The sequence below is a fragment of the Chironomus tepperi genome, unplaced genomic scaffold, assembly GCF_022539635.2.
Source record: "Chironomus tepperi strain 1889 unplaced genomic scaffold, CSIRO-AGI_Ctep_v1 contig_177, whole genome shotgun sequence".
Classification (NCBI taxonomy): Eukaryota; Metazoa; Arthropoda; class Insecta; order Diptera; family Chironomidae; genus Chironomus; species Chironomus tepperi.
In genome coordinates, this window is record NW_027226299.1 from 2,498,125 (window position 1) to 2,521,151 (window position 23,027).

Here is a 23,027-nt window from a genome sequence, read left to right on the forward strand (position 1 = left end):
AGTTCCTTTAATGTACTTCCAATTATGCCATTATGGAACTAAATTTACATTTTTGTTAATTAACAAATGAACTCCGGTTCCTTTTCTTGTTCTCTTAAAAAATGAAATTGAAATTAGTTCGCATGTTAAGATGAGTGTATATTCCATTCATCACAGATGTGTTGATGAGTAAGCTCCACTGAATAAAGACAAGAACAACAAGAAAAAGTTGCATTTTAATGACAAATGAATGAATGAAAATGATGATGAGAATGTTCAGTGTCAATTACGTTAAAAGGGGTAATTTTTCATCTTTTCAGTCATTTTCATTTTAAAACGACAGAAAAGGAGAGAAATAAATTTGCATTGCAACTAATGAGTAATTATACTAATGCACATCCTGACAACTCACTTTTTTTCATACATCCATAGACATTTTGTTGTTGCAATTCCGAATAATATTCATGAATAATAAGTTGAGAGGAAATAGAAAATGAATGAAAAAAAATAAATGGAAGAGATGAATGGGATGAATGCAGGTAAAGTTTTTTCATTCATTACTCGATGGAGCACTTTTAGCATTATTATGATGAGAACAGTCGTCGACATTAACCCTGTAAAAGTGATATGATTCACATGTATATGAGATTTATATGATTAATGCAAATTTTTGCTAAAGAATGTTCTGAATAGGTAATCAAAATCCAGAAAATTCTGTCAGATCTTCACAATACAGTCAATTAACACTCTCATTTATCAATATAAACTTCGCAAATTGAGTCATATCAAATCAGATGCACCCATAAAGTCATATCCATGGGAATTTATTATTCAATTTTAAAACATATTTATGTAATGCATCATCATCATGATAAAGGGATAATGAAGCTTCTTAACATTTATTCTTTTTTTACATCTCGATAGATAATAATGAAAATTAATAACACTCTATGCATCATCATGTGAGTACTAAATTTATTTTTTTCGTCTCAACAAAAGCTTCTTCCATCGTTTATGTATATATACACTCATTTTTCTCAACTTAACGTGCATGAAAGCATAGCAATAATTATAAACAGCTTTTCATCTTGCTTCATTCATTTATTCGTTTATTCACTTCAATATTCTATTGTATTTTGATATATGTATAAAACAGCGAGCTAAGGATGCGATATAATAATCGCAAAATGATGACGATGTTGATTATAATCATGAATGTGTCAAAATAGGTGTGAAATACTTGTGCTTTGTTTGTTCAAAAATTCACTTTTTTTTCTCGCGAAACAATTCTAAAGAAACGTGATGAGTACAAAAATAATGTTTTAAAAATAAGACTAGGCTCATTGTTGAGACAGAGTTTATTGAAATCTGAGTTAAGGCGTAATGTATTTTTGAGAGTGAAAATTATACATGGTGCACGTGGGAAGCCAAAGAACTGATGGATAGAAGCTATCGAACTTGGAATCAGGAATTAGCAAGCAGTTGATATCGATAGACCAAGTTTCAGGCTACACACAGGTGTTGTGGTACGTTAGTATGTCGCCAAAAATATTTGGAAATTCCAAAAGCTAGATGTCGTGTTCGGTTCCGGTCGAACCTTACCACTAAGGTATAAAGCCTGAAAAATTAATAAAATTTCTCTGAAAAGCTTAAAATTCAATTTAAAAGACTTTATAAAATTTTATATTTTCATTTTTTTATCTTTTTATTTTTTATCATTTTTGTTTTTCTTTGAAAGTTTTCAATAAATTTACAAATTTTATTTCTTTTTTTGACATAATATTCATCATGTGAACTTTTTTCAGAAGTTTTTATCATTTCTTGTGAAATTTTGGACTTTTATTTATCATACATTCAAGTTTTATAATTTTTTTTTGTTTCACATAATTTAACACAAATGACTTGAAGAGATGAAAATTTTCCTTAACATCTTATATGTAATCTTTTTGTGTGTGAACGAGACTTTCAATATAATTATTGTTGTCCCGAGCGACACACATGAAGAAGGCTCTGCCACGGAACCTCAAAGGTTCCGTTTTATTATGGAAACAGCCATATGGATGCCAATCTAAGACAACTTCCATTTGGTGTTAATAAAAGGGTTTTAGCGGAGCCTTAAAAGTTCCATGGCATAGCCTTCTTCATTTGTGTTACTCGGGTGTGTCTTAATTGTTTTTCTACAGCGTTTTTCTTTGTTTTGAGTCAACGAAACGATTAAAATTTTATTTCAAAATATTTAATGAATTTTTTAAAATGGAAAATTTAAGAACATTTTTCCTGAATTTTCCACATTGAAAATTTTCATCTTTCCAGAAGATTTTTTAAGCATTTTGCTGTCTACATTTAAAGAATTTTTTTGTACAGAATCTTATCATTCAAAGATTTAAGTAGGTTTATTTTCACTGGACTTAAATATACTTAACATTCTAATTTTTTTAGGATCCTATTTAACTAATGTAGATAGAAGAATCTACTTCACAGTTTCATCTCCTTAATTTTTTAAAATTCTTTGATATTTCCTTTCACTTTAAATTAATTTTAAAACGTATGAGAAACAACATTTTTACAGCATTTTCATTTATCATTAATTAAGTTTCTTAAATTTTTTTTATTTCGAAAAATTTACATAATTTTTCAATAACAAAAAAGAGAGGCGAATAAAGTGTCAACTAAATTAAATATTCTCATCCAACCGGCAAAGGTACGGAAGGTATGAGAATACATAAAAAAAATAAAAAAGAAGAAAACAAATCAATTACAATCACGTTTAATTTTCACTTTAAATTCAACATTTTGTATATCAGGAAGATGATTCTGTTCTCATTTCACTGCGTCATCCTGATATGTTATTTTGTGTTTTTTTTTTGTTCAACTACAATATCAATAACTTAATTACAACTCAATAATAAAAATCTTAATTGACAACATGATTTATGAATGGTTGCCAATGTTATCATTTGATTTTTGTAGGAGAAAGCTTTTCATTTAATATTATTTGCCTGATTTGTGTACTTTTGGAGTCCATAGGAAGCGACAGACATTTGTTTGTCAATTGCTTCATTCAAATCTAAATTTCCAAAGACATATTATGACGAGCGTACTCATTCTCTGGATTAAGTGAAAGTCAGCAACAAATCTAGAATTTGGTGTCTTGAGTGCATCACTAAGTCCAACTAAATCGGAAATATATCTAGTTATAGTAGGAAGTTGTTCTATATTAGAACATTTAGTCACAAATTTTGAAATATTCAAATTTAGCTGGCAACAGGATGATGCAACTCAAGACACCAATTTCCGATGATTTCAAAAATTTACTTTTGACAACTACAAATATTAGGTAGTATAGTTAAGGTAAGTAGATAGAGAGATCGTAAATATTTCACATGTCACAAATTAAAGATCGAACTGTAATCTTTACTCTTACAATTGCGTAAATCCATCGTTACTATCATCATTATGTAATGTCGAATTTTTACGTTCATCATCATTATCAATATGATTATTACTATCCTTAATGTGATTACTGCTATTACTATTATTATTATTATTATTTCTAAATTCATTTGGTTCAGTTTTGTTTGATGCTGTTGCAATTGTAGTTGAGCTACGTGAACATAAATTCTGCTGTTGTTCATTTGACATTTTTGTAAAGTCATTTGCATGCTGTCCAACGCCAATATTACCGCCATTTTCCAATTTTATTACAATACCGCTATTATTATTGTTGCTGTTACTATTATTATTGATTTCATTGAGCTTTGTGAATGGTTGATTGTGATGATGTGGATGATGACTGTGTTGTTGTTGTTGTTGTTGCTGATGATGATGATGATTGTTGGCACCGAATAATGATTCATGGGAGAATTGATTCATGAAGCCACCACCATTGCCGACATTACCGCTAGATGAGAATAAAGAAGTTGCTGTCGTTGTTATTGTAGATGATTGCTTTTTGTAGCCAACAATGCCACTGCCGTTACTACTGCCTGTTATTGGATTACTTCCAAAATTATCATCAAGCGGCTCCGATTTCGTATTTGTGGCCGTCGTTGTATTCGAAAAATGATCATAGCATGGTTTGAGTAGACCATCGTGGTGATTTCGACCCATACCATTAGCAATATGCTGTTGCTGTTGCTTATTATCGTAAGGAAATGATGACGCAAAATTTGTGGGACTTGTAAATTTCCCATTAAATATTCCTCCAACAGCTCCACCACCTCCACCATTGCTGCCATTTGTGTACGGATGAAAATGTTTTGATGCATTTATGTCGCTATTGGGTGCCGTTATGTTGCTTCCATTTCCATTATTTGAACATTGGAATTCATCCAAATTCATCAATTTTCGCATCAGACTCATGTCTTTGTCATATAAATTACTATACAATCCCTCATTCTGTGGCGATCTCGCCATTATTGATTGTGGATGGAGACGTGGAACGAGCATATTCCGTGATGGATCATCATCTAATAGAACGGATGGTAAAATTGGATGCGGCGGTTGAGATTGTTGTGTGTGAGCATGTTGATCATCGTCAAGCTTTTTGATTTTCGGTGGACGACCGAGGCGCGGTCCATCTCAGTCACGCGAACGACGCGGTCTTCCCACTGTGAGAAAATTAAAATGAAAAAAAAAAAAAATTAATTAAAATTGTTCATTATTGTTGATGTTGAAACTAATTTGATATTTGAATGAAACTAATTAATTAAATTTCATTACCTTTTCCCTTTCGCAAAGGTGGAGTTGGATTAGGTGTCGCAGTCTTTACCAATTTATGCCAATCTTGTTCACATACTAAACTACCTGCTAACATGTAGTATCTGTTGGGATACATAAAAAATTAAAATTAATTAATTTCTAATATTTCATCGTCTTTTAAAGGATATTTGACAGGTGATTGCTCAGCCGTATAATTATAATTGAAGGATGCTTAAGTAGCTTTATGAAATAACTTACCTATCACCTTGAACTAAATGTGAGCCACATTTTGAGCATGAAAAACATTTCAGATGAAACACAAAGTTTTGAATATTTTGATTATTCGGCTGTGGATTATTATTATTAATATTTGTTGTCGTTCTCATCACAAATTCATTGGCTGGTATGTTCTGTCCACACGCTGAACATGCTCCTGAATTTCCAAATAATCTGTAAAATACAATAAATTGCAAAGTTTTATGTTAGTTTGTTTGTTTAATTAGAGAAATAATAATATTTTTGTGTTCATCCCTCACACCCCATTATGCCTTATAACCATCCCTAATTTTCATATTTTACAGACTCATTAACTCATTTGTTGACAAACTAATAATGTAAAGTGCTCATAATCATCGCTTGTTATGAAAGTTGCTGATTAATCATAAAGGAATTTTTTTTCCAACTGGATATAACAAGAGAAACAGCAACAGCAACTTGAACGTGAAAGCGCATTAAATAATGAAAAATTAAAACAACTCAAATTACATAATTAACACACAAAATGAGATTGGCTGGTATTCAACTAGTCTGTCAGCTCAAAGGAAAAGAAAGGAGGAGAAAAACGCGCGTTAATTAATTAAATTGAGAATGAGTGAAGTGAAGTGCGAAGGGTTTGGTTCCATTTTGCTGTGTATGTGATGGCTTTGTTATCCCTTTCAATGATTTCTCATTATCTTTAATGACAAAATGTCTCGCACACGAAAAAACATATTTTGCAATTCCATTATTTTCATTTGAGTAATTTTGGACAGCCTTTTTCAAAATTAAAGCATATCATTGGACATTTTGGGATAGTTCTTGGCATGACAAATTAATAATGCACTTTAGAGGTTGACATTTGTCATTAAATGCGCTCAATTTACATAATGAGTTGGTATATTCAACTTTCCCTTCATATCAATGTCCATTCGTGTTTACACTTGCGTACGTATTCCATAAAAATCATCACTATGGATTAACATTGCATAAAAATAGTTAAGGATGTTTATGATGAATAAAAATTGTATCTAAAAGATTACATCCAATTAGACAAATGAAAGTGAACATTGAAATAATTGTAATTTCTTATTTTCTTTCATTTCGTCTCTCGCCCCCTTTCCATATCCTCATCACCGAAATCACTCGCAATATGTTTCTATACAAATGTCTGTTGAAGAAAAGAAGACATGGATAGAAAAAGGAAGAAAGCATCTGGCTATTGATGATGATTCTTCTCTCTTTCCACTCTCTCTCATTCTCATTTATTTATACATACATATACATTCGACCATCCAAACTATTACAACCATAAAGCTTAGGATCTATATGGAATGGAGAGAGGGTATTCATTTAGCAAATTAAAAAAGTCTATTAGAAGCAATGACGATAATGATAATGATAGCGATAAGTAAATTAAAATTCATTTAATCAGGAAAAACGACTTTTTTTTCTTTTTCTTCTTCTGCTTCTCCATCGTTTTTATGTCTTTCCTAATGTTTGTCTTTCTCCTGATATCTGCTTTCTAGTGAATACTTTTAGATTATGTGAGAACTCTTCTGTCTTTAGATTTTTGATTCAAGATGAATTTTGCTTGTTTATTTTGAATATTGATGATGATTTTTACGAGCTGTATTGAGTTTCTATTTTGCATTCCTGAGTTCTTTATGAATATGATTCTTGCTAATTAGTGGAATATCCAGAGATGATTTGAATAATATCAACAGGATCATCCACATTTGATGACTTTCTCATACTTTAAGATATAAAATTTTTATGCCGTCAAAATGCTGGACTTCATAATTAAATAGCCTAACTATGCTAATCTTAGCAACTAAGACGCATCAAATTGATAGTAATAAAATATAATTAGCTAATATCCTATACAGTTATCTCAGTCTCCATGATTGTAATCATAATTCGAATCAATATTGCACAATATCAATAACAGTATAGAAATGACATCGAAACAGCTTCAATGACTAGTCACAATAATAGTAATTCTAAGAAAGAAGAAGTTTTCCAGCATGTATGCACAGAAAAGAAGCAATGAAAGAGAGAGAATGAAGAAAAAAAGCAGCAAAAATCGAAGGGGTGGCGAAATTGAATTAATCTTTTAAATGGATTATATGGAATGTCGGTGGCGGAATTGTAAATGATTGTCAGTGAGGCGAGAAAGAAGAAAGGAGACATATATGTGTGTATGCTTACCACATTCACATACTCATACACACACAAATGTGAATATATTTGATTAAATTATAATAGTCAACCCAATTTCGGAATGATTCAAAATGATTTATATTTATATCCATTTTCTAGATTAAAAATCAAATGATAAATATCATCATTAATTAAATTTACGGTGGGCGAGGTTTTTGGGTTAAAATTGATGGCTTTTGTGGTTCTTGTTTTTTGATGATGATTTTTTTTTCCTCTCCTTTCATATACTTGTTTGGCATAGGGGAACTAAAAGCCGATAATATTGCTTTGCTTCATGTACCTCATATCCTGAGTCTTATCAGTAATCTTTACGAAATTGGGGCTTTCACTTTATGACTGATAAGTAGTTTCCATTAAGAATGCAAATAATGATAAAACTATAGATAGACTAATAATAATAATTAGAGGAAGTAGCGAAGGTGCGTAGCGGCACATCATACAGCTACATTAAATATTTCATATTTGTTAATTGCTCTTCATTCTTTGCTTCCTTAAGGTGTAGATTATTAAAAATTGCCTTTCATGCTGTTGGGCGTGTGTATAAGTGCGTGCATATACATGATATAAGTCACGCAATAAATTTTTTAGTATGCCATTTGACTTTATTACCCATTCTCCTGATTTTTTGATTCTAAATTACTTGTGTGTGCTTGACTTGATGGAAATTAATCTCTATTCATTTTTCATTTCTTTTTAATGCTCCTTATATGAATATACACATTAAATAATGAACGAGTGGGTTGATTGAAAATAATAAGGAGAAAATTTCTTTATGCTCAAAATAATTTCGTATTCTTTTGTAATTTTTCTTCATTATTTTAAGGGGGCCTTAAATGAATGAAATTTAATTGTGCTATGACTTCAAGCTTGTATAGTAAAAATGAAAAATTTACGTCAATTATAAAGCAAATAACGACTTTTCTTGTTATTTTTGTTTTTCAATTTCCTTTTTTCATGTAAAACTCATTTCCATACATCAAACTATTTGAAAACTTTTCACTTCAAATTCCTTTTTGTACTTAAAAAGGAGAAACAACATTTCAAACTTTTTCCAATTTTTCATTCACTTTTACGTCTAATTTTCATCTAAGCAATAAAAAAAAGTGAGGAACGAGAGAATTTTCTTCTCATCGGTAATTGCTATGTGGCGTATATTAGCAGTAGTTGTTGAATAAGAATCGACTCAAACCTCAAAGTCATTATTTTTGAACGCATCACGGCGAAAAAAGCAATTTCCTAATAGCGTTTTTAGATTATGAATACTCACGAATGAGAATGAGACGAAAGGAGCACAGGAGAAGAAGTAGAAAATCACACACATATTCATTCATTTTGAAGCTTTTTCCATTCATTTTCATTCATGACGAAAGGACGTCGACAACGAATGATGATGATGAAAATTGCCGCGTGGTTTATTTTTTGAGGAGAATAGCAGCACCTTTAATGTAATCAATAATTCACGTCAAATTCTATCACAAACGGAAATTGAAAAAGCCTGAGTCAGTTAATTAAAATGGAAATGATTAACGATGAGGGCGGTTCAAACTTCTTTATATTCATAATTCAAAGTGTCACAAAATTATCATTTATCAGCCACAAAAAAATATTAATACAATTGATCTATTTACTAATCCTTTCTTACATACTCTTACTTATTTTCCTTTCAAAAATCAATAAAATATCAGCATGAACCATACATATTCATAGGAGAAGGGAAATAAATATGAAAAAAGAAATATTTTATTGCCAGCAACTATAGTGACATGCAATATGGTAAGCGTGTGAGCAAAAAAGGCATGAAAAATTATGAAAATTGAATTTTCATGAGGATAGACAGCTCTAGTGTGAAAATAATTTAATTTTAATAATAAAATTGCAACCACACATGTATTTTGGTGTGTATACGCAAAATATTTATCTTTAATCATTCACAATTGATCATTATGATGGAGATGTGACAGGCACAGGATGAGATGTAAATTTACTTGCATTGAAAAGTCGATAAGACTAAAAACCATATAAAATCCTTTAACACCTTACAAATAAACAGTAAATAACCTCTTAATTCCTTCTCAATTACCTCTATTCTTTCTATTGATGCAACTATAGACTTCAACTTCATAAATAAATTTCAACAATGAAATAAATGTTCATTGAGATTCCGACGAAATAAATTTTCTCTTGATAATCAAATCACACCGTACATACCACATGCACACTCATATACACACATATACTTGAAACTGTTAGAACTATCCAGCAAATAGATGAATTGTGCCATCTCTCACACTATATGTTGAGGCTACTGCAACACAATATAAAGTGTTTTTATCAGCACAGTGGAAAAAAAAGTGAGCGTCAAAGTCGATTCACGAATTGAATTAAAAATAATTGTCTGATGAAGCATTTGCTAGTCGACTCGACTCATACAGTTGAGATTTTGAGCATCAGGAAAATTTAAACTAATAAATAAGAGCTATGCATCATCACGACGAGATTAGGGGATGTGTGTGTGTGTATGAGCATATGAAGTCAGAGTATGAAGAGGAAAGCAGGACAATTGAAATGAATGAGTTTATTGAGTAAAATTGAAAAAAAAAAGGATTTTTCTTCATACATAGTATAGGATGTAGACTATAGCTAGGTAGGTGCATGGAGTAATTTCAATTACGCTTATATTCTACCATTCATGTTTAGCAATCCTAAATGTTAGAAGGATAAAATTTATTTGACCCATAAATTCATGTAGAAATAAACAATAAAGTGCGCGGAGCAAGATATATTCACAATTACGTGTCTATGTACGTGTATAAATGTCTATTCTAAATCGTTACGCGACAATGGCAATGGCTCCTTTTTTAATTGAAATTGCATGGAAGAGTAATAAGAGCAACCACTAAAGCCAACAATGAGTATTTTCATCCCAATTTATCGATTCCGCACTGTGTCGTTTTCATCGTTTTCTCTATTCATTTATCTCTCATTCTATCCCTCTCGCTACATTCCATCATACGGTATGAATGATGATGGCAGCGACAACACACAAAAAAAAAAGTTCTAGCTTTTTGGGGTTTTTCTAAACGGCAACGGCGGCAAATTTGTGAGGGTGTGACTGACTCGAGAATGGCAACATTTTGTTTAAAATCAATTTCTTTTTTGAATGTATTGAAATTATTTTTATTAGACAATTTTGTATGCGTATATATGGTATATCGACTCTCCTCCTCATTTATACAGTCATCGATAAATTGACGTAGTGAAATTTAGTTTGGAAGAGTTTTTTTTTTGCGTAGCACAACGCGATACATGAAGTGTCATTAGTTGAAAAATTGAAATGAAATTGCGATTGAAAATTTTTTCAACTGATCTGCGGAAAATTTGGGCAATTTAGAGGAAGAAGTAAAAAAAATGAGAAGAAATCAAATATACAAGTTTTTATTGAATGGGAAGTAAGACGAGGGCGGAATTAAGTACGTGAAGTACGAGAAATATACAATTGCGGTGAATTTTTCTTTTCCTTCCTTCATCTTCAATATAAGCTTAATTCAAGGTACTGTTGACGTTTGCTGTCTTTTTCAAGCTTCGTCTTTTTGATGATAAATTGTCATGAGTTTATGAGCTCGTAAGCAGTCTGTACTAATGGATGTGGAGAAAATTTTCGTGGATTTAATGATGAGAAATTTTGCAAAAAGTTTTCAAAAGAAATTTTTAATTAAGTCAACCTGAATTCCCCATTAAATTGCCATCATTGATTCAACATTTCACTAATTAACACCTCACATTACATACACGAAGTGAGTCTTTCTCACTCCACAATAAAAAATTTTCTTCCATTCCGTTTCCTTCTTCTTCTTTCTTTACGTGTTGTATTGTTGTAAATTTTTATCAAACAATATCAACATCATTAAGTATCCAACATAAGCGTAACATAAGCATTAACATGCATTAACCTTCAATTGTGAGTGCAAACATAATTCATCATCATTTTCTCGTTAATGTTTGCGATACAATAGTGTAAGCATTAAGTGTTTGCACTTCACTAATGATGACGACGATTGTAATTGATATTTCTTTGAGCAAATAATACAAAAAAAAAAGCATGAAAAATTTATTCTTCGTCGTTGCGGTTCCAAAACGACAAGAAAGAAAATAAAAGAATGAGAAGGTTTTTGGAGTGAGGATAGAAATGAAATTTGTTGAATGAATTTAACAAAATGATGTAAAATTCACAAGAAAATAAAAAAAAATGAAAGGAATGTGAAATTCAATACGATTCTTTTTGGATTCTCATTCTCATCATTCACGTTTGTAAAGTGCGGTTGAAGTGGTCGAATAAAAAAATGGAATTAGACGTAAGAAATTTTAAGGTAGAGAAACCTCATAAAAATACATTTCTATGCTGCCGTTTAATTGAAATTTAATACTTTTTAACAAAATAATAAAATATTCTAGACATTTTAGACAAATTTGTGAAATAAAGCATGAACTTCAGACCACAAAAGAATACGCCACACAACGTGTAATCGTTGTAGAGTTCAAAAACGATATAATCACTTACCTAGAGTAATCAGCCTTGCATAAAATCATTCCACTACGCGTAAAACAGCTAGTGCCTATATCGCCAAGCATTGCACCACAACAGGAGCATTTTAGACATGAATTATGCCAGTATCTGTCTAATGCGTGCAGGAAAAATCTTTCCATTATTTTACCTGCATCATGACATTCGCAAATATGTCGAGTTTATATTACATATGGTGTGGGAAAGGTTGAAATTGAGCATGAAAATAGAGGATAAAAAGTATAAATTTTATGCATCAAATATAAAAAAATGGTCGTAAAAATACTCACCACCACATCCAGCACAATGTTTCATTGCACCACCATTATTGTTCATATGATGAAAGCCTTGATGATGGCCATCCATTTGACTTAATGTACTATGACCATTATGATGACTTAGTGGCGGATAATTATCCGACCCGGGGGAATGTGGTGAATTTAAATCCGCATACGGATTATAGTGAGGATTCATTGCTACCGCTGCCAGCTTGATGCCTTTTTAAACTACACGTCTTTAATAATTTTTTAGTATTCGTTTTTAAAATTTTAATTTTGTATCTAGTAAATTGACTCCTTGTCAATTCTTAATCTAATGTCTTATGGCCGGTTTGAGTTTTATTTTTGCATAGATCAACGTTCGTTTCTACTATGTAATTATTTCAATCTAAAGTTTCCTTGTTTATCTTGATGCTCATTAAATGAACATCTTATTAATCATCATCTATACAATTCTTCTATGTCTGCTGCTATTTTGTCATTCGCTTGGGGCTTTTCCCCCTTCAATTTGACTTTGCTTATGCTCTCGTCTCTACTTTGCAAATAAAAGTCTATTTAAGACTCTTTTATGCCTTTTTTCCTTTGTTTTTGTCGGTCTGTACGCGAAATGGCAATTAAAATATCTTGAAACAAAAATCAACGTTCCAGTCCAATTTTTTTATATTCTTTTCTTCTCCTTTTTTCAATTCTTTTATATTATATATATTTTTTTCGGGTCTCTCGTTTGTGTATGATTTCAAACAGCAGAATGAAATGAAATAAAAATTGAGATCGAATGGTATGCGATAATGGTTAATTAAATCTTTCTGACATTTTTCCCCTTTTCCTTCTCTTCTGTTCTCTCGTTTTTTTTTCTTTAATTCAAAAATCAATTTATGTTATGTTATGTTGAAAATATACAGCAAGAAGTATAATTTAATTAGTCTTGCTATGAGATTTCCACTTCTTATTTTGATTTCCTCCTCTCAGATAAATGTCATGCGAGACGCAATTGTTGTTGAGGTAAGTAAAAATATATTTTCGTGCATGCGAGATTTAAAAATTGATTTTTCTGTTTTCTGTTTGTTGGTTCTCAGGTTATAATGACCACATATATCTGTAATTAAATGAGAAAAAAAAATATTCGAAATTAATGAATGTTGCTGTCAATTAAGGAATATAAATATATTCTAGGCTAGCAAAGTTGCCTAATTAGATTTTATAGATTTTTACATAGTTTCAGCAGTTCAATTAATTAATAATTTCTTCTATACGATTGCCATCAATGTTTTGAAATCTGTATCGCATGTTCCATGCCCACACCGCGTCGAGACTTGAAATCATTAATTTTACACGACACGTGCTCCAGTTTTTTTTATACTTGATTTATCAAAGATAATCAACTCTGTAGGCTTTGATCAGTTATAAATAATATTTTGATTCAATCGTTCGAAAATGACGTCTTTTCAGAAAACTGGATTCGTTTAAATTTAACCTAGTTCATAAATTCATCAAGCAACATTGTTGCAAGTTTTATGAACAACAATTGCTCCCAATTAATTTTAATCCTGTCTTGGTACATCCCGTCACTCTCCTTACTCTCCCTAGACACAGCTTTTATATCAAAAAGCATAAATACAATCATTCGTCATTCATCAATTATATGAATACACATCTCATTCGTTTATTCTTTTTACACAATGTCTATACATAAAGGAAGCCTTTCTACCAACGCTTAATACCAGTTATCATGAAAAGAGAGCCAATTAGTGATTTATTTATTACACACATTTTGTATACGAAATTGCCTTTATTTTTCGCTCTCTTTACTTCTCTCCTTTTCATACATCATGTTGTCGTTTACTTACGATCTGCAGATAGTATTTTTGATGTTGTTATGCAAAATTTTTCATGCCTTATTTTTTAATTGGGTATATTAGTTATTGAACTGTAAATTTATAGAATTCTCAGTATTGTTCTACTTTACTTCCTGAAATTTATTTTTAAGCATACCTAACTGACACCAATTAGGTCTTGTACGAGCGTATCAAATGAGGTTAATTAAAATAATCATCTAAAAAGTTTTTTTGGAACCTTAAATCTATTGTGGCAATTTTAAAATCATATTTCAATTCCGATTGTCTTTGGTATACAATTTTATCCATTCTCATCAGTTTGTTCTCATTTCTTCTCACTTTTTCTCATTTTATTTTGCTTCTCTTTCGATCGAATCAGCCTGTATGGTTGTCTTACATTTTTGCCTGATTCAATGTATGTATACACTTTAATTAAATTAATTAAAGCTTTTTTGGTTGTAAAATTACATGGAATTGGTGAATGTGCTTGTTTTCGGGTTGTGGATCTCATTTTGTTAATTAAGGAGTCTGTTTGTGATTGAATGTCGGATAGATGGATGGATGGATGGATGGTAAAGATGTTTCATACATATGTGTAATATGATTGCATATGTTGGGTGGTTGGATAGTTCTTTACACATACATATGAGTTTACACAATTTTTATTACCCTTCGTCTGCCTGTCGCTCTGTGTTACTGTTTTTTTTTCTCTCCCCTTCAATCACGTTGATGCTGGATGATGATTAAACTTTATTTACAACATTCTCTTTGTACTTTTACTAATTAGTTTTTTTTTCTTCTTTTTTTAATTAATTAAACAATTTTTTAATTATCTTTGTTAATTTTTTTAAAAAACTTTTTTGAATAGTGAATGAAAGGCGACTGTTTTTTGGATGAAAATTAAATTAATGATGAAAATTATTTACCGAGTGATATTTTTCATTATCATTAGTTTATGAGATGATAAAAATAAGTCTTATGAGGACTGACATTAATTATACTTAATTAGTTAATTAATGAAAAGCAAATAATCAATTGACATGTGCATTGGTAAAGTCAATATTGTTCTTTCATTTTTTTATTATGGGAAAAAGAATATGATGGAATGTGAAATGAGAGACAACAAACGTGAGAGTAACTAGAGTAAATTAATCTATAAAGGAACATTTCATTTATATATTTTGTTACTATCGAGCATTTCCACACACTTTTCCGGAATGTTTTAATTACTTTCTGCTGCAAATTGAAATGTTTGCTTACTCCAATTAATTATTTTTAATTAATTATCATGCATAATTTCCATTCGAGAATAAAAAGCTTCAAAAATATTTGAAATTCAAAAGTTTTTCATAAAAGCTTCAAATATTTGTCCAAGAAGCTCTTTAAACATGTGAAAAATAAATTTCCGGATCATACAAAAGTTGAAGACTCTATCACGTGAAGTTCCTCAAAGACCAATCTAAACATTCTTATCATATCAACATGGAAGAGTTCTTTTCTTCACTCAAATATTGAAAATGCTGTAAAAACAGTCATGAAAAGTTTCCTTTTCGCGTCAGGAAGGAAATTAAATTTTTTGATCTTTTTCTCCTTTCCGTCATTTAAGATGAACAAAAGAATTCCGTGAATCAGGAGTAGACACATCCTTGATGTAGGTAGAGTGCAGTCTGCAAGTTTATTCACCGCTTGTTAAGGATTGTGATGTCAAAAATGTATAGAGTGCAAATTAACTCACATTAAATTCGCATTAATGAACTTAAAAAACGCCTTTAAGAACTCATGTCTTGTAACTTTTTGTGGCACAATTGATAGAAATTAAAAAGAGATTTAAGTAAAGAAGAGAAGTTAATTTGCGTGTAAAGTAAAGGTTTCATGATCCACAAAAAATACACGAAAATTGGTCATCAAAAACACATTAAACCAGAAACTTCAATTGTTAGCATCAAGCTCAGTAAATTGGGATTCTTATGCTTGCGGTTGTTTCACATGGAATTGTAACTTTTTATGAAATTTGTGGAGACAGATATTATTATATTTTATGAGGACCTCACTCGAAGGAAGCACAATTTTTGAATACTTTTTAGTCCTTGCACTACAAAATGCTTGAGCTTTCCATTCAATCCTTTAAAAGCAAGATGAAAATAAAATTCCTCAAAAGATTTTCCTTTTCTTCATTCTTCTCATTTTTATGCTCATTCCATGTGAAAAGTGAAGACTTGAAGGTAAAGTGAGTAAGAAGAAAAGAGCGGAAACCTAACAGGTGTCGACAATCTCACAATAATTTCTCCTCTTACTTTACTGTTCGTCTTAAGAAAAAAAAAGGATTTTAAAGGAAGGAAGCACTTGGCTGTGTCATTATTAAGGAATATTTATCACATTGATGATAATGACAATTATTACAATAAGTCAAAAGATGAATAGGAACGAAATTTTTACCGTTGCTAATTGCGGATTTACAGTGAAAACAATTGGAAGCGGACGAATGATTCTCATTTATTAATGACTGTGATTATAGAATTTATGAGTATTCAAACTAGTATTTACCCTTTGAAGATTCAAATTTTACATTAATACCTGAAAGATTAATCAAATGAAAATTATTTCCAAGAAGGTAGAACCATCCCAAATACCGAAAGTAATTTCCATAAGGCAAACATCACTGCACGTGCATCATGTGTATGAAAGGAGATTGAATCACATGATTCTCCGTAGAAATGACTCAATTTCATTTCCAAATGGGAATTTTTTTTTTCTCACTTCATTTGGTAATGGAATGCAATGTGATTGAATGCTCACACCAGTGAACTTCATTATCAAATTGAAATCAAGATATAATGTAACTATACTTTTATGGCTTGATCCACAAAAAAATAATAAACATAAAAAACTAGGTAATTTATTAATTAATATTTCCTTCCTTAATTATCTTTCATTCATATCCATCAATCATAAGAAAATTTTTGCTTCTTTCGTGCTCATCAATTTTAAAATCTTCATTAAAATTTTCATCGCTACCATTTGCCATCACATTAATTTCATTTTTGCGAGCACATTCATATTATTCTACTTGCTATTCTTGTGAGCATCGGTGATGGAACACACAAAAAAAATCTCATTAATTTTACACACAAAAAATTCATTTTTGAAAAAATTTTAATAATGAAAAAATTCAGTTTCTTTATCACGAAAAGCAATAAGAAAGACAAGAGAAGTAAAGTCGTAATGTTGTATGTGCCATTATGTAACGATACATTAATTAGACATTAAACATTAATTAGCACACTAATGACTATGTTTCTTTTATTTTCCTTTTTCTTCTATCTGGGGCTACACCTCTCATTTTTAGCATATTTTATTAAAATGAGAGGTGTTGAATGCGGTGTTTTGTCTTAATGGAAATGCCTGCCAATAACTTTTACGCTTCAAGTGCTCACGTTTGTAGCAATTCTCAAGCAATTCATTAAAAATAAGCATAAAAGTGTTGAAATATTTTATAGCAATTTTATGGCATAGAAAAATGCGTTTTCTATGTGTCTATGCTTGCAGATATTCCGCAAGACATTTATAATTTTTATATTCGCTCATTCCCAACCTCATAATCATCATCAGTAAAAGAAATACCTCTCTCACATATGTCTGCGATATAAAATTCATATTTAATTAAACTGTGTAAAAAAGGAAGAAGAAAGAATTCCTTAATTAGATTCTCCACAATAACACAACTTGGAGCGTCGATTCCTCATTTTCTCTCTGTTACTCTCGTCTCAAAAAAACATTATTTTATGTATTTTTTTTTTCATAATCAAAGTTAATTATGTTGTAGAAAGCTGGTGATTATGATTCACATGTGTGTATATGAAGACGCATAGATTGCAGCATAATTATTTTACAAAACATAAATGTGCTGAATTATTTTTGTGCCTTCCAGGAGTTTTTGTTTTTCTGAATAATAATTTGTTTATAGCCAAGGTATGGCTGGGTTATTTTCTCAAAGGCATTTATTATATGTAACAATTAGGTTAAATTACTAGATTATTAAGTAGTTTCTAGTTTGCTGGACTTAATTGAAAGTCAAACTCAGCTAATATGTAATTGACCTAATTTTAGATACGATTCTCTAAACTCAATTTCTATTTTTAATTGGAAATTGGCAATCGGTAGGAATCCTACAGTAGAACCAATTTGGACATCACAGTCTGGCACACAGTATGGACAACACTGCAAAATTCTATACAGTAATCTCATCCAATAAAAAATATTTCCCAATGACCTTGACATGGAAACAACAAAAAGCACCGGAAATAAATGTAATTTAAGTTCATACAACATAAATAAAAAAGCCATTGCTATAGTGTTACTGTATATGCATTGAAATAAATACAAATTGTGTAGATATGAGATGTTTAAATAATATGAGTAGAGTGCAAAGGATTAAATAATGAAAATCTCTTTTACTCTGTAATAATTTTGCAAGGCAGCAAGAGCAGTAGTTGTTAAAAAAAGAAGTGTAGCGAGCATAATAGAAAAAAGGGAAGCATAATTAGATGAAGATTTTTTATACTTTAATTAATTATAAAATTATAACAACAATTATAAAATACAAACTCATATAAAAGAGAGAAGAAAGAGCTTGAAGCTAAGGAAGCAGAGCGAACAGACGGCAATAGCGTAACAGCATCAGCATCGTCGCGCTATTTTGTTACAATGAATTTTCTCTCATCTCCCATACTCTCCGTTTCGCTTCTTTTTTTTTGAAACAATATTCTTAGTCTAATTAGTTTACTTTACAATTAATTAATGTTTGATTAAATTAATTAAAAGGCTTGTTTGTTTTTGCTCTTTCTGGATTTTTTATTTGTGTTTGTGACTATGTAAGTGTATTCTCGAGCAAATTTAAATTTTGCTACTGTTTATGCTTTTAATACGTTGGCGACCTCCTGTGGAGGCGAATTTTTACGAGATATGGTAATAATTTTTAATGATTTGATTAAAATTATTGAATTTTTTGGTGGGCATCAAGTTTGTGTAATGAAATTGAATGTCTAGTCGTTGACAATTTCGATTAAATCCCGTTCGACACACGTTTATCATGACAGCCAAATTGTGGCTACATGTCGTACAAGTGACACAGCTTATGTTAACTACCATAATAATTGTCATACGGATACCATGTGGCTGCCATAAATAGTTTGTGTCAATCGGGAATTTTTTATGAATTTTAATAAGTTGCCATCCCTTGGACTCCTTCTTATGCTACTTTAAATATCTTAAAACCAAGAATATGTATATAAAATTGCTTCCTTATAGCATCAAATACGCCTCACACATTAAAATACATATATATGTTGACTAATTAAAGTGCAAAAAATAAATATATTTTTTTAATGATCTGCACATATCGTTTATCTACCCCGCAATATTGAATTGAGAATAATTATGACAATTGTGTAATTGCCAATTAAAAATGAAGGCAAAGTCGTGTCTAATTATTTTCATTTCAAAGTAGATAATAATAATGATTATAAATAAAAAAAATTTTTAATTGCAATAATTTTAATTAGAATTCTACCACAAAAAAAATGAAGTGAAATAAAATAAATTAACAACTACTCTTGCTAATTTAATTGTGAGAGCATTATTGTAGGTATAATGATATGAAATGCAATTATTTATGATGATCATTTTCCTAACTAACTCACTAACTGCAAGTAATTTAATGTACAACAATTGTTAAGGCCGATGTATCTGTAAGTGGGAAGTTTTGAGTTAAAACTCGACAATCATTAATTTAAATGATGTGCAGATTTAATATAGCATTAGATGATTTTTATGACGCAAATAAACCTATTCAAGTTAATTAAATTAGTGATGATTTTATGGATATGAGCAATTTTCATATTAGCAATTAAGGTCATTAAATTTTCAGATTTTTGAACTCAACGCTTGTTGGTCCACGAACTCATGTGAAATAAATTAAATTTCATGATAATCTGATATTAGTTATGCAAAACAAAATACCACCATGAATCATTCATCAATAATTCGAAGAGATGTAATTATTCAATATTTGTCAGTATCTCCGTTTCCCAATCAATGGCTCTTCTATGCATTATAAGTCATGTCGCATGCGATTTCATTTCATATTCATTGCCATCGATGGCATTTTTTTTCTTCTCTCTCTCCTCTGTGTGTGAATTGAAATTCACACATTCTTATCGTCGACAAAAGAGACAAGCAACAACAACGATTGGAAGATGTTAAGAAGAAGAATAAGGAGAGAGAATAAAATGCTAAAGATAATTTAATAATTCACTTTAAGTACTATTGGATGAGGATATAATTTTTCAATAAACTCTGCACTGTACATAATTTTCAACGTCGCAACTCCATGTCTGCCTTGGATGTTGGGTTTAAACAAAAAAAAGTTGCTTCTTTTTCGGCAATTGCTCTTGTGGCAACAGATCATATGACCGATGAAAAAGGAATGAGAGATGAAGAAGGATAAGAAGAATAAAATCACTATAGACTGAGAATTTAAACCGGTTTAAACTCTCTCGCGTATTGAATGTAGATTCTTTTATTTTTTTGATGTACACAGACATTCACAGACATAAAGAACATTTTTGATTCAAAGATTTCTTAAGAAATAAATTTTAATGACGAATGAGATGTTAAAGATTGTTTCGAGATGTATTGCTAAGGATTCTTATTGAATTCATCAATCAGATTCAATTAGGATTAGAATTTTGAGCAATTATTAGAAACACAATTCTGTGAGGCTTCATATACCGAGCAACACAAATGAAGAAGGCTCCACCATGGAGTTTTAAGCAACTTCCATTTGGTGTTTATAAAGGTTTAACAGAGTCTTCATCATTTTAGTTGCTCGGGTATTAAAGCTCTTTTGACCTTAATGAAATTCCAGACAACCACACAATATTAAACCAATAAAAATTTACGATCCCGTGTAATGGATGATAATTTATTTCATCTCTTAGTGGCGATTAATTATTATGGAATGTAATTAATAACTCATTCATAATTAAATTCCAATCAATTTGCAATCATTCACATTTACATTTCAAATTGCCATCACGACCATTGAGAAGGTCATAAAAGATTTAATTAGACACTCATATGACATAAAATTTTCGCGTCAAATTCTTGCGGCATATCTTTAAGATGAAAAGACATCGACATTTTCATTATTTTTGCTGTTATTCATTTTTTATGAACATCATCATCACGATCATTTTCAAAGATTTATGAAAAAGGCGGCACGAACCGTAAGAAGAGGGAAAAAAATGAGAGAATATAATAAAATATATATAAAAAAATAATATTCTTAGGAAAATAAGAAGAAGAAGGAACAAAATCATAATAAAAAAGAGTTCAAAGGTTCTTTTCATTGTTTTCGCTCATCGTCTCAAGATTCTCATTTTTCCCACCGAAAAAAGCAGCAACACGAAAAATAATAAATATATAGAGATGAAAATGATGATGATGGTGTCAGAAGCATTTCATTGGAATATGATAAATGTCGGCTAATTGCTAGGTTTAAGTGGCATTATGAAGGTAATGACCATACGGGCCAGCTCTTTTTTTCTTGACAATAGAAAAGTATTCTTCAAGGTGACAATAAAAATTAAATTAAACTTTTTCTTTCGTTCCAAGTGTCGTGGAAAGGAACAAAAAAATTTCAAATTAAAAAAAAAAGTTTTTCATTTGTCAATCACAGAACACGAAATGGAGACTCATAAGGAGGAACTTTGGATGGAATTTAATTAAAAACATATTTGCGTGTGGTTCTGTCGGTCTCTCATGCTCCGTCTCTCTCACCTTCGTCTTGTGAATCTGATTGAAAGAGCAGAAAAAGGCGAGGGTTTATTAAGGTACAAATCTCAATATGTGGGCTGTTGTAGCTGCTGTTTGTGCTTCTCTTGGAGAGATTGATTTTGTTTTCTATATTTTGTGATATAATTAAGCAGAAATTGATTGTATGTATGTGCATGATCACTGCGTGGTTTTTCATAATCGAAATGAAGGCACATACAGTCATCAAGTTATGTATCTTAAGACTAGTGGCTGCTGTAGTTTCAATTCTAAGAATGAAATGTTTTCGATAAATATTTTTCTGATCGTATCAAAGGCCATACATCTGCTCCTAACACTTAACATCAAAATTAAATGGAGGTAAATTGAAAACCACTTGATTTCACCTTGCCATACGACAAAAGCCTGCAAGCCTTGAAGGAATAAAACTTTTCAACAGAGCATACCCGAAAGATTTTTGCATAAACTGTAAATATGTGGTAAATGGCATGCAACGTAACATGTATGGAAAACTATATCGATAAGAGTGAATTAGTTTAGAGTTAAGAATTGTTTTCTTCTCTCCCCATTTTCTCTCACTCGCTCCACATGAAAATGAAGCAATTTTGAAGCGGCAGACATGCAATTTGAGGTATTTGAAAATGGCACGCTAAGGTTGTTGTTAAAATAATATATGTATGTGATGTATGAATGAATTTATTTTATTTTCATTTTACTTGGCTTTAGGGAAATTTCTTCCTCAATTGCTGCTAGTTTTCCTCAATTTGATTGGCAAAGTTTTCTCTTTTTTTTCATATTAAAAAAATATCAAAGTCTGAGGCTAAAATTGCTAACTCCATAAGTATGTACTAAGTTGTGGGTTGCTTACAAGTAAGTAAGTGAGTAGTTTATAATTTCACAGAAAACTTGAGCGAAAAGGAAAATTTTATATAATAATTTATTTCAGCAGTTCTAAATTTTGTGGGACGAAGCCGAAGCCATAATTTTGTTGATGCAAAAATTCATCGATCCGCAAAACACCAAAGTATTTTATACACGAATATTTCCAGACAATTACGCTTGCACTTGCTTGTTGGTTAATTATTTATTTCGACAATTACAATTTTTTAGCATATAAAATCCATAAAATGTAACAAAAATAAGCTATCAAGCATAGAATCAAGTGAAAATGAGCAGGAAGTTGAAAATTGGATCATTAACGAAGAACATCTTCCTTCTTTACACTTTAAGCGCATAAATCAAAATGCTGCAATTTTCAGCTCAACACAGGCATTTCTTTTTTATTGTGCATGTTTATTCAACAGAAATTTACACAAATGGCGAAGCATATAGTCATTGTAAAGGTCAGGTGCAAAAGTAATT

The 23,027-nt window shown here is 30.7% G+C and overlaps 2 protein-coding genes across 3 annotated transcripts in view; both read right to left on the bottom strand.

Annotated features, from left to right (window-relative positions):
* Positions 1 to 3,399: 3,399 nt before the first annotated feature.
* Positions 3,400 to 4,395, bottom strand: LOC139089550 (GATA zinc finger domain-containing protein 14-like). Its single transcript, XM_070639104.1, has one exon. It carries the CDS (start codon positions 4,393 to 4,395, stop codon positions 3,400 to 3,402), a length of 996 nt encoding a protein of 331 aa, XP_070495205.1.
* Positions 4,396 to 4,450: 55 nt separating this feature from the next.
* LOC139089392 (LIM domain transcription factor LMO4) overlaps positions 4,451 to 23,027 on the bottom strand; it is a 50,426-nt gene continuing 31,849 nt past the window's right edge. For both annotated transcript variants that reach the window (XM_070638927.1, XM_070638926.1), the window contains exons 4-8: positions 12,010 to 13,093; positions 11,717 to 11,870; positions 4,939 to 5,130; positions 4,702 to 4,802; positions 4,451 to 4,589 (exon numbers count right to left, since the gene is read on the bottom strand). In XM_070638927.1, the coding sequence (XP_070495028.1) occupies positions 4,561 to 4,589; positions 4,702 to 4,802; positions 4,939 to 5,130; positions 11,717 to 11,870; positions 12,010 to 12,193 (660 nt within the window). In that variant the 5' untranslated portion in view covers positions 12,194 to 13,093 and the 3' untranslated portion in view covers positions 4,451 to 4,560. The remainder of the gene's footprint in view (positions 4,590 to 4,701; positions 4,803 to 4,938; positions 5,131 to 11,716; positions 11,871 to 12,009; positions 13,094 to 23,027) is intronic.

Excerpts from the sequence above, each read along its gene's own strand:
- LOC139089550 (XM_070639104.1), bottom strand. The coding sequence starts at position 4,395 with ATGGCGAGATCGCCACAGAATGAGGGATTGTATAGTAATTTATATGAC.